Raw genomic sequence first — 15,802 nt, 5'->3', positions numbered from 1 at the left:
AAGCTGTCCACAAGTGGTCCTTGGCTCTTAAACAACTCTTCTGATAATTCTTTTCAGTCCTCTGTCAGAAATCTTGCGAGGCCATAAACCGTGGCCGGTTTATGGTTAAATGATGTTCTTTCCACTTCCGGATTATGGCCCCAACAGTGCTCACTGGAACATTCAGAAGTTTTGAAATCCTTCCGTAACCAATGCCATCAGTATGTTTTGCAACATAGGGTTGCAAAGGTCTTGAGAGCGCTCTTTGCTTTTACCCATGAGATGTTTCTTCTGTGACACCTTGGTAATGAGACACCTTTTTATAGGCCATCAGTTGGAACTGAACCAGCCGATATTAATTTGCACTGACAAGGGGCAGGATTGCTTTCTAATTACTGATTGTCTTGGCTTTCCATGCCTTTTTGGACATCTATGATTTGATTTCTTTGCATGTGACGTGTTCAATAGTTATTTTTCACGCTGTATAATCTAAAGTATCTCATTGAGGATTTTGTCACTAATTCTGTCGATATGACAGTAAGTAGAAAATAAAGGATAATATAAAAAAATGCCCAGCCCTATCGCCATAACAACGTGTTCTGTGGGTTTTACAAAACAACCACTTTATATTAGATTAACAGAAAACACAGATATGCTAAAATCTTTTAAGATAAAAGCCTGGTTTATTGTAGGAATTACCAAGAATTGTTTGCACCAAAACTGCTTGTATTTAGCTGGCTCTTTATTCAAGGTGTAAATCCACAGGTTAAGCAACACGGAGAGTCCTGCCATAGGCAGTAATAAGTGACTAGTCTTGTGATGTGAGGTGTGCGGCTGTGTTTGCTCTGTTCAATCAAGTGTCAGAGGACCACATGTTCCCAGTGTCTTCAGGCTTAACCCAAGGTCCAGTGCTTAACCAAGTACTCAGCCCCCTAACCAAGGCACATGTTAATTCCCCTTATAAAGTGCATTCTTGGAAAATTAATATGATGAACAGCAGGTGCTTTATACAAATTCACCCATGTTCACAATGGCATGTTCTATGTTTTGTCACTTTCAAAAACAACCATATATAATGCACAAGAGGGGGAATCCACAGGAAACCTTTGGTGGAGGACAGGTGCCAAAGTTTTGGTTTGATAGCTGTCCTTGGGTTTGGATATGTGTACCTATGACAACCTGTTGCTACGACAGTTCCACCTCCTGACAGGATGAGATCACGTGCTGGTATCTGACAGGGTGTCTAACATCACATCACTCTCATACATATCGCACTCCAGGGTTAAAGAGAGTCGCAGAGGCGTCTCCAGCATCATCTTGTCCTGATTTGACAGTGGGGTTTCCAAGGACGTGATGCTGGTGTCTTCCAATCTTGGCGTGGCGAGAAGGTCACCAGGCTCTGATGTGTTCAGCATCTTCATCAGCGCTGGAGTGTTCAAGCTGCCCCGCACCTTGTCATTGATGTCTGTGCCTTAGTGGAAAGAAAGGACGATACATGATTTTCTGTAATTTCACAGGCTTCAAATATTCGCTGGTTTCTCAGAACAGATATTTCTGTTATATTATATACAGATATTCGCCATGAAAGGAACATTTTGACTGACCCAAATTTTAAAAAGTTCTCATTTGCCTGTTGTGGTATCTAGCCCTGCAGATAGTTTTGGTCTGCTAAGATTTTGAGATATCTGCCACTGAGATTTCTATTGCCACTCCAAAAGCTTGTTTGTGGTACTCACAACAATGAAAAAACAACATCTCTTCCCAAAGGCAATGTCACAGTTACTCCCAGTAACACGCTATCAAGAATTGTCATAGGACTTATTCCTCAGTAAGAAGTAGTTCCAATAAAAACTCATTCTACTGCTGTCAGTAAAAAGTTTAAGAGGAAATTAGACAAGAACAAAAAGTATTAGTAATACCACTACAGCTGAAATCTGATGTTGAGATTTGACTTTGTAACAATCAAATAATCAAACTTTTCAAGCCAGCCTTGGGATAAAATGCTGAAAAATAAAAACTTTTTCCAGAATAATTTATGATCAACGATAATAAACAACTCTTCTGAAACTGCAGTATAGCTGTATCCTACCTATATAGGCATCTGTGTCACCAATGTACATCTCAATACAGTGGCCAAGCATCGTCACAGAGAAAGTGTCGTCCCTCTTCAGTCCGAGTGCCTGCACAGACAGAAACCAAACCAACTTCAAGCATTTCTTACAAAAACATTTTTGTTGACATAAAGAAAAGAAACCAGTCAACCAATCACAGGTAATGCTTCATTCTTTAATGTGATCCCTTATGTGTTTATTCTCACTACTGAAAACAGAAAACAAAGTCCCATACCACAAAAACATCAGTGTATTTTGGAATGTGTCACAAAAATGTTATTTTGCTATACAATATCTTTTTCTATTTAGTCTTTCAACTTTGTACAGCTGGTGGTGTTTCCATGCACTTAAATAGTATTTATCTGTCTTATAGCTTATGTTTTTTTTTAAAATAACAGCTAGCTGTACAACAAATCGACCCTCAAGGACACTCTACTCTGTTCTCCTTTAAAAGTTCTGATTTCCATGGTAACCCCTAGTCTTTCTTCAACTCATGAAGCCATCCATCCTCCTTTGTACAGTTCTTGCTAAATTCTAATTACTCAAGGCTTTTTAAGCGAGAAACAAAACACATACGCACAGACTGAAGAAGACACTATACCGTATGAAAGTAGTCGATAGCACTCTCAAAGTCGCCCATGAGGCTGTGCACGTATCCTATGGCAGCGTAGGTGGAGGCGTGCTGAGGGATTAACACAAGTGCCTGACGGTGGTACTCCAGAGCCTGGTCGTACTTTCTACAGAAACAAACACCGCAATATACAAAGTCGATATCAATGGATTCAACAAATTTCATAATGATGTTTGCAAAAATGTGACAAAATACATGATATCAAACGGTACATTTGAATATTGAAGATTTAAACTAAATTAGTTAGTGTTTAGTGAAGGAATGACAACAAATACAGCTGATATATCTTGATAAACAAAGCCATAGTCATTGATTCAGAGCACCCAAAGCCAGGCTTAGCCAATATCATCCATTTGCAGAGCGCTAGCAGCTTCAGGCCTGCAGTGCAATAATAGCATTGGCAATTTTGAAAGATGTGCTTTTTGTAGGAAGTGAGTGCTAACAGGGCAGTTTTTTATTTTATTTTGATAGCTGCTGTGTATATGAATTTTACCATTTAAAATTTCAAACCTGCAAAACGTAAACGTTTTGCTAAATACAGCATATTTCCTGCTCAACATGTGTCACTCCACGGTACTGGAACACTAACTGCCTGTAAGTGGTAATATCGATTTGTCTACATCAGCTAATTGCTGCTGCCATTCCTTTGACGAAGGTGTAGATCTAGTCTGACAATGACCAAACAGGTCTTCCTTGTGGACACCTGTCTTCTGATAGTGACTGAGTGAGTTTAAGAGCGAGGTACAAGCCAATTTCATGATGGTGTCGTGACTAAAAAATTTAAAATGTTAATGCAAAATCTAGAATTATTGCCCCACGGTTGTATGCCTCTGCCAACCAGTCAAGTTGCAGTTTTCATCCATGTCTGTCCAGACTCATACAATATATGTAGTGAATACTTGGAAGGAATTGAATCAAAAGGTATAAGTGTATTTTATGGCTAAATGGAAGTCATCACTATATTGATGATATATTAAGTCCTGTTGCCTAAACAGGCATCCATGTAAGATGGATTCTTATAGAGTATAGCTACACAAAATGTGGTGCTTTTGTTTTCTTCTGGGATTTTTAGATGCAAAGTCTCTCTATGAACTGCAGGTGAAACTCACTCACTCACAGGATCACGATTAGCTAGGTGTGCTCCAAAACGCTGTTTGCAGTCATGTGATTCCAATGACGCTCGAAATTCAGAATGAGGCAGGAAGTGAATGGCAGAATGGAAGAGATGGAGGAAAGCCGTACTGTGCTAGTTGTTGTTTACTCATTGTGTCATCCCAGTCAACATGTGAAAAATCTGGAATCGCCCAATTCATTCTTAAATTAAAAGGAGTAACTAAATGTCCAAACCACAATTTTTCAGCTGAAACAAATGTATATGGGTATTTAGCAGTGTTGTTGATGGATTCAGGTCCAAATCTTGACATTTTAGTGCAAAGTATTTGAATTCTACATATTTTGTTGTAAATATACATAGCAACTGCCCTCTATAGGTTGAAACCCAGCTATTGCAATTGAATTTTGCTATTGGCTGATCTGGAGGTAGGTGACATATATGGTGGCAGCTTTCGTCAGTTCATCCTTGAGTCCAAGTGGACGTTTGTGCAAAATTCAAGGTGTTCCTAAGATCATGAGAACGGGACGGACGGACAACCTGAAAACATAATGCCTCTGGCCACGGCTATCGCCGGCTTGGAGGTGTAAAAAGACAATCTCCCAAGAGGATTATGTTCAAAGTATTTAAATATTTCAGTTATATTAATTTTGAAAAATATGCAGAGAACTGTTAGAATCGGTTTAAAAGTTGCAGCCAAAGGTAGCAACACAATGTAGTAATACATCTTTGTCACCAAACATTGTATAGTAATGTTTATTAAAAGGGGCAATATGTAAGAATTGAGACTACTGCCGTTAGCTAGTGTTAGCTAGTAAGCACAGTTAACCGTGCAGTTAACTTAGCTACTCTAATTCTCAACAGTGATGATGAGTCTTGGTCTTTCGGTCGTCTGCAGTTGTCTCCTCGAATTCTTCGCTCAGTTTGAGCTTGATATCTGTGGTCTTGAAAGTGCTCTCAGACTTCAATGAAACCCCAGCATCATCCACGCTGATCACCAGGTTAGGCTTTGCCATGTTGCCCATTTGCCGAGTGGCGAGCCCCACACCGATTGCCAGCATGTATTCATCAAAGTTCTCACTGGCAATGAGAGTCCAGTTTCCAACAAACTGCTCAACCTATAGAGGACCTCTAGCGATTTTTCTGTTTGATCAGGAAAATAGGTGTAAGAATATTTCCTTTCTTGACATTTTGTGAGTTTATTTTGTTTATTTATTAGTCTAAATAAAGCTAAGAGAGCTTGTGTAACTTAGCGAACTCGCCGCTAGCACACATCTCCCAGCTGGAACTACCTGAGCTATACTATCAAATTGGTGGTATTACAACACAGGACAGGCCGTGGCTAGCAGTTAGCATTCTAATTACGGTAGATATCTCTGCAACGCAATACATAGATTTCTTTGACATGACGTCATAACTGTTACTTCTTCACGTTCTGATGATAAGGTTAGTTCATTTTTTTTATGTTTTTAAAAAAATTCTGGTCAAATCCTACATATTGCCCCTTTAAGTGACCGAAGTATGTGTCAGTGCTGTGTGATGACATTCATCTTATTTTGGTAATTCCAAGGTAATCTTTGCCAAGATAACTGCACTACAAATTTTTGATATCGGCACATGTGCAGCTGTGTTTTCATTCGTTTAAAAATGAAGAATGGAAAATTAAAAAGACCATGGATGTATCGATGACGCACCAACAATCTACGTGAGGCATTCACTTTGTATGTATGCAACCCTTTTTCTACATAAAAACGATCTGCACCTTTCAAAACAACCATTTGTGTGGCACACATTCTGCAAGCCCCTTATATCTATTGAGTGGTGGCTCTGCATAATTCATTAAAAGGTCTTTTCATGAATTCTCAATGAGGACCCTACCTGTGCCGAATGATTGGAACAGAACAAGTGAGCGCATCTGAAAATATTTTGTAGCAGGCAGGTGAAAAAAAAAAAGATAAGGAGGGGAAAGAACAAATTAGAGGAGAGTGCACTCCAACCAATCTCCTTTCATCATCCACTGAAGATAAATTTAGCCTCCCATACTAGTACTATATGTGCCAACTCAAACAAGGCCATGGATTCACAATGCCATTTAAAAAAGGCAGAGCTGCAAGTGCAATTCCTACCATCCATTCAAATAGAAAACTGCATACTAAAATTGGCTCCATACTTACTTCAATTTCCGACACACATGACCCAAGTTGTTTAACAAAGGCTCCCATTTATCCACAGTGACCTTAAAATTAAAGAAAAATAGCAAAAAGCATACTATAAGTAACTCTTACAGAGACTTGGTCATGTTTTGAAGATGTTCATCATTCACACATTTATTCTTTATCAATTAAATAAATTAGAAGTTACCTCATTCCCTATGGCTTTGATCTTCTCCATTGCATCAAGAAACAACCGCTCTGCTGTCTTCCAGCTAAAACAGCAGATGTGAAAAACATTCTTATAGCTCATCTGAATTTTCAATAAAATAAACCAGATATAAATATAATATAAGATAAATCTTTGAGAATTTTGCTGCCACCCCAATATAATATAGGTGAATGAAATTTTGTTTTTGGCGTTCACAGCATGGACAAATTAGTTCCAATGAAAACAGTTCACAACTACTGTGTATGCACATATGTCAAAACCTGCACTAATCAAGCTAAAACTATCTGCATGGCTAGATACGACTGGGGTTATCTGATAAAATATGCATTATTGTAATCTGAGTTATTTCCCATAAGATGGTCCAATTTCATCACTGGTAGTTACATCAATGTGTGAGTATTAGCTGATGCTCAAAGTCATGTAAATGACAAAAATGAACAGCAGCAGACAGGGCTGCACTAACAGAAACAATTGAACCCAAAATAGCTTTTAAAAGCTTTGTCAAGCAAGTTATTGGTCATTCAGTGATTTCATTTGAGTGTCTGACATTCGCTTATATGGTTGGGACATTACAAATACCAGCGCTGTGTGCCAACATCCATTTGTCCAGCCAATAATATTTATGCTACCTTTATAAAACTCGAGGCCTAAGTGTTATTGTGTGTGTTTGTGGCTGCATGACTCACTCTCCATTTTGAAAGGCAACCACCGCCACCTCGTGTATGACAAATGGGTCCTCTGGAGCGATACTAAGAGCCTGGCTGAAGAAACGTTCCGCCAGCTTGGAGTTGTTAGTCAGACCGTACTCCAGGCCGATGTAGAGCATGGGTAAGTGACACCTGGATGAGAGAGTGCAGGAGACATCAAACAAAACCAAATGTATCCCCATCTTATGTTTTAATAAAATCTGAGTTTAGAAGCCTTAAGAAGTAATGTTGAACTTAAAAAACTGAAATTATGTTTAAATACTGTATTTTATGCTTAACAGCCATTAATAACTATAATCTAAACAATTACGTTGCTTTTTTAGTTTAGTTTCCCAAGTTCCTAGAAAATCTCTACAAAGATTCCTGCAGTCAAAAAGGCCGATACCTAAGCCTGCTTTCTTTTTGCAGGTCTGCATGTTTTCAAGTTGTTGCTTGAAAACACTAGTGTGAAAAATGAAGATGTCACAAGTGTCATCAAAAAAGACAAACATAACATAGAAGGAGCAACATTTGGTTTTAGCCATATACTACTAGCAGTCCAACTATTGTCTGAGCATTAGGCTGAGCAAAAGGCTACATCTACAACTGGTGGACATTTTTTTTTGGCTGATAGGACTTTTAAAATCATAAAAAATAAATCCCTCTATACGCCTGCCTGCAGACATTTAATGTGACAAACACAGCTAAAAAATTAACCTGTAAAAGCACTAACAATAGTGGCAATGTGGGGTTTTATTGACTGATAGTCTGTGCCTGCTCTCCAACACTGAATCAAGCAACTCAGCTGCAGTGCTCAAAGCTAACTTTTCAAAAGACTTAACTTAAAGACATGCTTTTCTCTATTGAAGCTCCATTCTGTAATATAGGCTGACAAGACAGGTATGTTTTTCACATAAACCCTTACCTAGTACAGCTAAAAAGACACCCATTTATAAAAGCATATACGTCCTGGAGCACGAACTCGAGGACGTGTCAATCATGTACCTACCCTTTCATCAGCTGGGCAGCAGTGAAGTAGGCAGCCATGGCTTGGTCATGCTCACTCTCCACTGCAAATGAATGGCCATAGGCAATCCATGCAGGACCATATGTCCGCTCCAGCGTGGTGGCTTTGCTACAGGAGACATACAATACCCATTATGTATAACTGAACCTATATATAAACAGTCTGCAATGTGGCCTCAAACACGATGTACTTCCTTTTGAGTGTGCAAATACATACCTAAGGTATCGCCGAGCATGTTCATTTTTATGGCCAACCATGAGATAGTAGCACCCAACAGCAAACCAGGATACCTGATAAAAAGTTTTCATTTTGTTATCAAATACTGGAAATGATGTAAACGGGGAAACAGATATATAGTGATATAGTTGCAACACTTACTGGGTTGTTGGGATACAAGTCTACAAGTTTGTGTGAGAGGTAAAACAACTCTGCAAGGGAAAACAAACAAAAAAAGCTTGAAACTGTGCAATATTTACCAATTAACCATTATACTGATGGGTAGGCAAAGCAATCAAACTTAATCTTTATGCGTGAATCAATGGTTGATAAATATTTTACCATTTGCTTTTCCAAGCTCCACCAGAGTTCCTATATGGACTGGTAAACAGTTGGCATGGAAGGGGTCTTTGACCATCACCCTGAAATACAAAAACAGAGCTGCAATGAAAGGTCCTGTATTTTTTTACTGACATTCTACTGTAGTAACTTAACTTTTTCATAGTGTGAAATCCAAATCATTTGCCTAGTTCAGCTTTTTTAAATGTATTTTTAAATATCCATAGCCTCAAATGTATGCATATTTATATAAAACATATATTTTATATTGGCAAAGCTACCTAGCAAGATCTCTTCACATCATATCCAATTCAGTGTAAATACAAAATGACAACTGAGAAAATCAACTACGAACCAAGTAGGATAAGTGAGATATCTTCATTATCTTCCAGTCAGTCAATAGTAATAAAATATAAATTCTCCATTTGCTAGTATGAACTATGATTTATCAATTAAACTTATTAAACAGTAATATTAAAAACCACAAACCAAGCCAGAAATCTTGGTGTAGTCATGGACTCAGACCTGAATTTCAATAGCCACATTAAGATAAATCACAAAGTCAGCCTACTATCACCTGAATAATATATCAAGAATTAAAGGATTTATGTCTCAGTAGGATTTGGAAAAACATGTCACTACCTTCAGTAGATGCAACTACTGTAACAGTGTCTTTACAGGTCTCCCTAAGAAAATCGATCAGACAGCTGCAGCTGATTCAGAATGCTGCTGCTCAAGTCCTCACTAAGACCAAAAAAGTGGATTACATCATTCCAATTCTGAGGTCTTTACACTGGCTTGCTGTTTGCCACATAATTGATTTTAAAATACTGCTGTTGGTTTATAAAGCACAGAATGGTTTAGGGCCATAATACATTTCTGATCTCCAGACCTCTTATGTCGTCTGGGACAGGTCTGCTTTCTGTCCCCAGTGTCAAAACTAAACATGGAGAAGTGTTCAGTTTTTATGCACCACATATCTGGAACAAACTCCCAGAAAACTGCAGGTCTGCTGCAACTTTCTTTTAAATCAAGCTTGAAGACATTTCTGTTTGCTGCTGCCTTTTATTAAATCAATCAATTATTTATTAGCTTTTTTGGTTTGACTGTTACACTACAATGACTCATATGTGTATTAGACCAAATCACTTTAACTGGTTGAGGTGTGAATTTTTAGGCAAAGCTGTTCAGTAAAGCAAGCTACACACTGTGTTACAGTTTATGATGTTTGTATGATGTATACAGGCCACACATTTTTAGAGAGGCTCCTTACGAAGCTCTACATTATTTGCAGAACAATTTGACCAATTCAACACACAAAAATTAACAACAAACTAAGAGGAAACCTGAAGGCACCTACATTGATGTGAGTTTGTAGCACATCTTGAAATCACAGTTATAATAATGCCTCTCAGCAAGAGACACCACTACATCCAAGTTGTCCTGAAGACCATTGACCATCTCTGGCACCACCAAATCACTGGGCTTGTTATACTGCAGTGGGAAGGAGAAGAAGAAGGAGAGAGTGTGTATGTGTTTATGCATGTGTGTGGAAGGTGGGTGCAGGGTTTAAATGTGAGTAGGTGGGAAAGAAGATAAAGCAAGTCATGAAAAAGGCAGAGAAAGGAGACAGATGAAGAGGGGTTAGGACAAAATCAGGCCAGAATATCCATAATAGGCATTTGTATTTCAATTAATATTAACTGTATACAAATTAACCCTGAAGCATGGCAACACTGGGGAGCACCATTTGGTTGTTAGCTCTCTAAGAGCTCAAATTAAAGGATAAGGCAGGACGGTGTCTCAGGGAGACAATACTTGTTAGTCAGATCAATTCATTGTTGGTTTTGGTCTTTTCATGGGATTAGTTGACAATAAGAAAAATATAGAATATCATCTGCCTTATCCTTTAATTAATAAATTAATGAGAAAAAATTATATAAAATAATTTTCAAAACTAAATGCAGAGCCCCCCTACCTTCTTTAACTTATTCTCAAATAGGAAGTGTAAAAGCTCCTCCTCTTCCTCAGTGCACTGTTGACTCAGAGGAAGTGAATCAAGAAAGTCTTTCTCTATTGAAAAATGAACAACACGTTTCACATATACTGCCATTTTACAGGTTATTGGAATGATAATAAATGACACATATTGGAAGAAAATGAAAAGATCAGTGCACATCATCGCCACAGATCAGCCTCACCTTCCTGCGCAGTCAACATGTGGTGGGACGTTAAAAGGTCAAAGGCTTCAAAGCAGTAGACATCCAGTTTCAAGGCCTCTTTGTAGCTGGAGGTAGCCAGTGGTCTGTTGTCCATGGCATCATAGATCTTACCCCGCAGGAGGCAGATGGAGCTGTTGACCTGAAATATTTCAGAGGGGGAATAGGGAAAGTAGAAAGAGGGCAGAGGTCAGAGTCTCTAGTCCATAATATTACTCATAACTTCATATAGGGTTAAAGCTCCTTCCACAACATTAACAAAACTGGACCTTGGCAGTAATTTGAAGCAATTCTTGTATCCTGACATCCTGGTTATTACTCCTTATCGTCTAGAGCAAGACTTAATAGCTTTCAACCACTGAATACAATCTATTATGCTGTCCTAGCAGCAGTGTAGGGAAATTATGAGCAGGTGCACTCCACAACATATAAGTCAGTGTAGATTATCATATATGTTGTGGAATATTTTAACATCATTAATAAATATGATGTTGAAATAAAAACAATTATCTCATTAAGTGACTATTGGGAGTAAACGGATATCTAATTGTTAGTTCATAAGATGCAGTTTTTCAAAAGGTTTTCCTCTGTGAAAAAGCTGATTGTTTTTAAATTGCTACCTTGCTAGCATTAATGTCCATTTATGTTTTTGCAGTGAGCAGGACTTAAACACTCTATGCCAATCAGTAGTGATGTACGAGCGTACCTATTGTGTAGACCATTTTTTTAGACTAAAGAAAAAGAAACATTGCAAATGTTGGTTTCTAAAACTGTGAAAATAAAGGATTTATAGGGACTGCATATGTGGCACTGCATTACCAAAATGTAATACAAATTAAGGGTAAAAATTGAATTGTGAATGTATATAATTTCTGCAAACAAGGTAAATAAAACTGGTGGTGGTCAGAGTGTTTGTGGGAACTGGAACTGCACAAAAGTCAGGACACTAATACACTGACACAGTACAGCTACATATTTGAGGTAACTATCCACATCACTAATCATCTTTTATTGATTGTATATTTTTGTTGATTTGCAGTAACAGCATTCAGAAAAAACCAAACAGAAAAAGAACCAGAATAAAAGACGAGTGGTGATGTGGATGGTTTTGGGCAGACCATGTTCTGTCCAAAGCAACATTACAGAACAATGCTGAGCAATAAGATTAGATCATGCAACACCAACAAATTAGATAAGTCCAAAAACTGTAATCTAATTAGTACCAAATCATGGACTGTATTCAAAATATTCTACTATTTCAGTGGCAGCCCAGACTTACAGAGGCAGGGGACATGCCCCAATCCTTGGGTGACTCTGGTGTCCCGTTGTCCTCTTTCCCACTCCTGTCCAGCAGCTTCTTACTAGCTGGCTCCTCTGCGTCCAGGATATCCAAGGCCTGCTGGAACTCTTTGGCAGCATACTAGACAAAACAGTCAGACACAAATACTGCAAATCTAAAGCATGAACGATATCTGGCATTATATTCTGCAATTTATAAACATGTAGAAGAAGGTTTAGAACTGATACAGTATGTATTTTCCAGTTACTTACATGGCACCTAGCAGCAAGATACTGACAAGCTCCGTACAACTGTGTGCGAGAAGACAAGTGTTGTTTCAGACTGGGGACTGACATAGTCAGAGATTATGCTACTGATATTGTTGTGACTGGTTTCATATTGATTTAAACACAGCAAATCATTACACACATCACTCACACAAATCCTTCACATATTGATTTGTGTCAACATCCTTATAAACCTTATCACTCACTTCCCAGCATATATCTACAACTCACACATAACCTGCAATTACCTTGTCAAGTTTTCGTGAACGGAGGGCATGGGAGGCTCTGTGGTACTGTGAGGTCAAGTAAAGGCACTGAGCTAACCAGTAGATATCCTGGGGATCCTCTGCATGCCAAACAAAGAGGTAGGATCATCAATTTCTGACGTTAGAATCATCACTGACAGGCTACACAACATCATTGCAGCTGTTTGCAAGCTACTGTGCTATCCGCCATCCCCACTAATAAAAAGTTTCTTTTCTGCTGTGGTATGGTACGTAACAATGACAAACAGAACAGGAACAAAACACGAATACTCTCCCAATAAAACATCAGTCCTATAAACATTAGCTTTGCAACTTTAGGTGACAGATTGGTATGTTAAGTACGCTATCATGCTGGCTCATAAACAGCACTAACGGCACTCACTCACCGTGAGAAAGGGATGCTATCTTGTCGGCCCAAAACAGAGCACTTTGATACTGTTGCTGTAAGCAAACACAAAGACAGGGTAAGAGTCACTTAAATGTATATTTTTTTTGTTGTGGCTGGCTGGCTGGGTGATAGCTTTAAGTTAGCCAGGCAGGCAAACTATGAAGGTTTGTTGCCACTGACGCCAGGTTGGCTTTCAAGCTAGCATTAGCTAGCAACACAGAAACTCATAATTCTTACCTGGTCAATGTACTGCCGTACTCGCTTTCGAAGTCTGTCGAGATTCATTTTGATTTTATTTTTTTAGAATTATCGCTCTGACTTTTAAAAGTGTGTCATTCTTAGAGACAGACAAAACAGTGTATCAAACTGTGGACAAAACAGTACGCGTTAGCTTGCTAGCTGCGTAAAATCAAATCCGCGGCTTCTTTCTGCAACGAGTGCTCTGCTGAGTTGTGCCGTAAGGAAACTCGTACTGGATAGACAGTTCCACTTTAACGCTTTGTCTTTTTCACTTTCGTTATTTGTCTAGCTTTAAAACATTTGTATAAATATAAAAACAATACATATACATTTGATTCATTTATTTATTATTTTATTTGTTGTCATCAAAGAAACAAATTACAGACGTTATCGTTCTGTTTGTGTATATTACATCATCCACAGAGGTGTTCTTATATTTATCTCAGTAGCCTATACAGCCTATACAAAGTACTGCTACTGCTCTGTTTTAGACTAACCCAGTACCAAAAATCAATAGAACAATGCATTTTATCCCTCCGCAAGACTTGCTGTCTACTACTCAAGTGTTTTAGGTGTGTGAGTGTTGGACACTTCTGATCCATCAGGAGAAGAAAATGTTTCAGCAGTGTTAGGTTTATCTGCTGTAATTTGAATGGTGTCAGAAGAACCAGCATTCTCAGCTGTATCTGGTTCAGGTGCAGGGTATGTCGCTCTGTCCTGCTTTATCTCTGTTCCTGTACCTTCTTTCTTGCTGGTTTCTTTCCTCTCAGACTCTGCTTTGCCATTGGCCTTGTTGCTTGCAGGGTTGTGTGTGGTTGGGTCAGCGCTGATCTTATGTTCTTTATCACAATCACTGCCCTTCTTGATGGGTTTTTCTTGTCCCTGGTATTAACATATAAAATGAAATCTTTATTGTGGTATAACATAAAGATCATATGATACAGTTTAGGAGGTCATTGTGATTATGATATTACAGTAGGCCTACCTAGAGTGCAGATGTTGTACTTAATAAATGAACCACTGCAGTAATGTTACTTTATCTAAAAAAGAAGAAAAAATGTAACCTTTTGCAGATTTGCTTGTCCTCGTGGGTAATGTGCAATGCTGTCCATCACCTTGACAGTTTTGAGCCAGTCCTCATGCCAGCTCCTCACATTATAGTGAGGCCTGCACTGGCTCAGACGGAACAGGATCATTTGATTCTCCTTGGTAATACGGAGCAACTCCAGCTGTCGCTTCTCCTTGCCAAGGCTATAATGATGAGTAAAGACAGGCTTTACAACTGGGTTTTTAGTTTCAAGGGCCACCTTATTTCTTGGCAATACAACTTGTTGCCTATGTTAAATATGTAGGCCTACTTTTACAGATAGTTTTGCCACAACCTCGACTAACCTTTTTCTGTCATAATAATTCCTGTTGTCAACTCCTCCAGTTGTCCTCATGATGTGTGATATTTTTTCTATAAGCATATTGTTTTCCCTCTGAATCTTCATTGTCCATTCCTCTTCAAGCTTAATGCAATAACATATGATTAGAAATATAAACAGTATTTACACTACAGCGAGTTTTCCTAAGACAATTAAAATAAACATTTTCTAATCTTCCCAAATTTTCTATTTGGAATTGAGGTTAAAACATCCTTTTATTTACTGGGCTGTTAATTTCTCATAGTTTGAGACTTCACTGGATGGTTTCAGCACTTAAACATCTGCTGCCACCCTAAGGACATGATGTGAGTTGAGTTGAAAACATGAAAGATAAAGCAGCAACCTGTAGTTTCTTCAGCTTGAGAGTCAGGTGACCATAGGTCTTTGGTGGAGTTGTGTTTATTGTTGATTTAGCGGACTTCACCTTGGGAGTAAAAAAACACATACAGCTTTGTATAAAGGCATTGAATGGTGGTAAAACCAATTCCAACACACACTGGTTGAAAAAAAAAGGTTAATTTGGTTGGTTTGTGACTAGAATAAAAGCTTGAGGTGAATGTCAAAACATTCAAAATATGGGACAAAACAGTAATAGCAAGTTATTAAGTCACTTTACAAACCAAAGTACTTGTTTCTCCTAACCTTTCCCCTGTGTAAATCATATGAAGCCTTGTCCCATTTCTGCTGCAGATATTTGTTTCCGGTGGGAAGCAAGGGTTGATATGCTAAATGCTGTATCATGGTCCTGTCAAGACAAAACATTAAACAAAGTTGCAATACCACAAGCCCCCCACCACAAAAAGAAACACACACATTTTAATGATGTATCATTTTGCATTAACATTGTGGTCCAGAATTAATTGCATAAAAGTGAACAGTATGCTATAGCTAACCCAGTCCCTCAGGCCTCACTGACTCACCTCACAGTTTGTGGCTGCCCTGGTGTCTCAATATCACAACTCTTCATCTGCTCATATGAGTGTGTTCATGCTCTAAAGGTTCCAGGTTGACTGGAGCTCAGAGACTGCAGTCTGTTTTCTGCCAGTCATACATGGTTGCCATGACAGCAGCTGGAGAAAGCGGAGATGAATGAATACATGGTTTCAAACGATGTGCTTGTTTAGCAAGTTCCACACAGAGAAACACATACAGGCATAGAGATAGGCTAATTAGTGAGGAGAGAGTGACTGTAAAATGAGCTGCTGTGTGAAGAC

At 38.5% G+C, this 15,802-nt stretch overlaps 2 protein-coding genes across 2 annotated transcripts; both read right to left on the bottom strand.

The window, feature by feature from the left end:
• Positions 1 to 640: 640 nt before the first annotated feature.
• Positions 641 to 13,393, bottom strand: cdc16 (cell division cycle 16 homolog (S. cerevisiae)). The gene is made up of 18 exons (XM_044216032.1): positions 13,159 to 13,393; positions 12,920 to 12,974; positions 12,516 to 12,613; positions 12,253 to 12,291; positions 11,981 to 12,121; positions 10,684 to 10,843; positions 10,461 to 10,555; positions 9,843 to 9,976; positions 8,486 to 8,565; positions 8,306 to 8,355; positions 8,144 to 8,217; positions 7,910 to 8,035; positions 6,901 to 7,053; positions 6,194 to 6,257; positions 6,007 to 6,068; positions 2,692 to 2,827; positions 2,069 to 2,159; positions 641 to 1,450 (listed from the first exon to the last, which is right to left on the bottom strand). Exons 1-18 carry the CDS (start codon positions 13,204 to 13,206, stop codon positions 1,197 to 1,199), a joined length of 1,860 nt encoding a protein of 619 aa, XP_044071967.1. The 5' UTR covers positions 13,207 to 13,393; the 3' UTR covers positions 641 to 1,196.
• A 94-nt stretch (positions 13,394 to 13,487) lies between these two features.
• Positions 13,488 to 15,658, bottom strand: cfap97d2 (CFAP97 domain containing 2). Its single transcript, XM_044216036.1, has 6 exons — positions 15,509 to 15,658; positions 15,231 to 15,333; positions 14,932 to 15,012; positions 14,554 to 14,672; positions 14,226 to 14,412; positions 13,488 to 14,043 (listed from the first exon to the last, which is right to left on the bottom strand). Exons 1-6 carry the CDS (start codon positions 15,553 to 15,555, stop codon positions 13,717 to 13,719), a joined length of 864 nt encoding a protein of 287 aa, XP_044071971.1. The 5' UTR covers positions 15,556 to 15,658; the 3' UTR covers positions 13,488 to 13,716.
• Between the last annotated feature and the right edge of the window lie 144 nt (positions 15,659 to 15,802).

This window comes from Siniperca chuatsi, linkage group LG12, assembly GCF_020085105.1.
Source record: "Siniperca chuatsi isolate FFG_IHB_CAS linkage group LG12, ASM2008510v1, whole genome shotgun sequence".
Lineage (NCBI taxonomy): Eukaryota > Metazoa > Chordata > Actinopteri > Centrarchiformes > Sinipercidae > Siniperca > Siniperca chuatsi.
The sequence above is the reverse complement of the archived record's forward strand: the minus strand, read 5'-3'. Positions and strand labels throughout refer to the sequence as shown.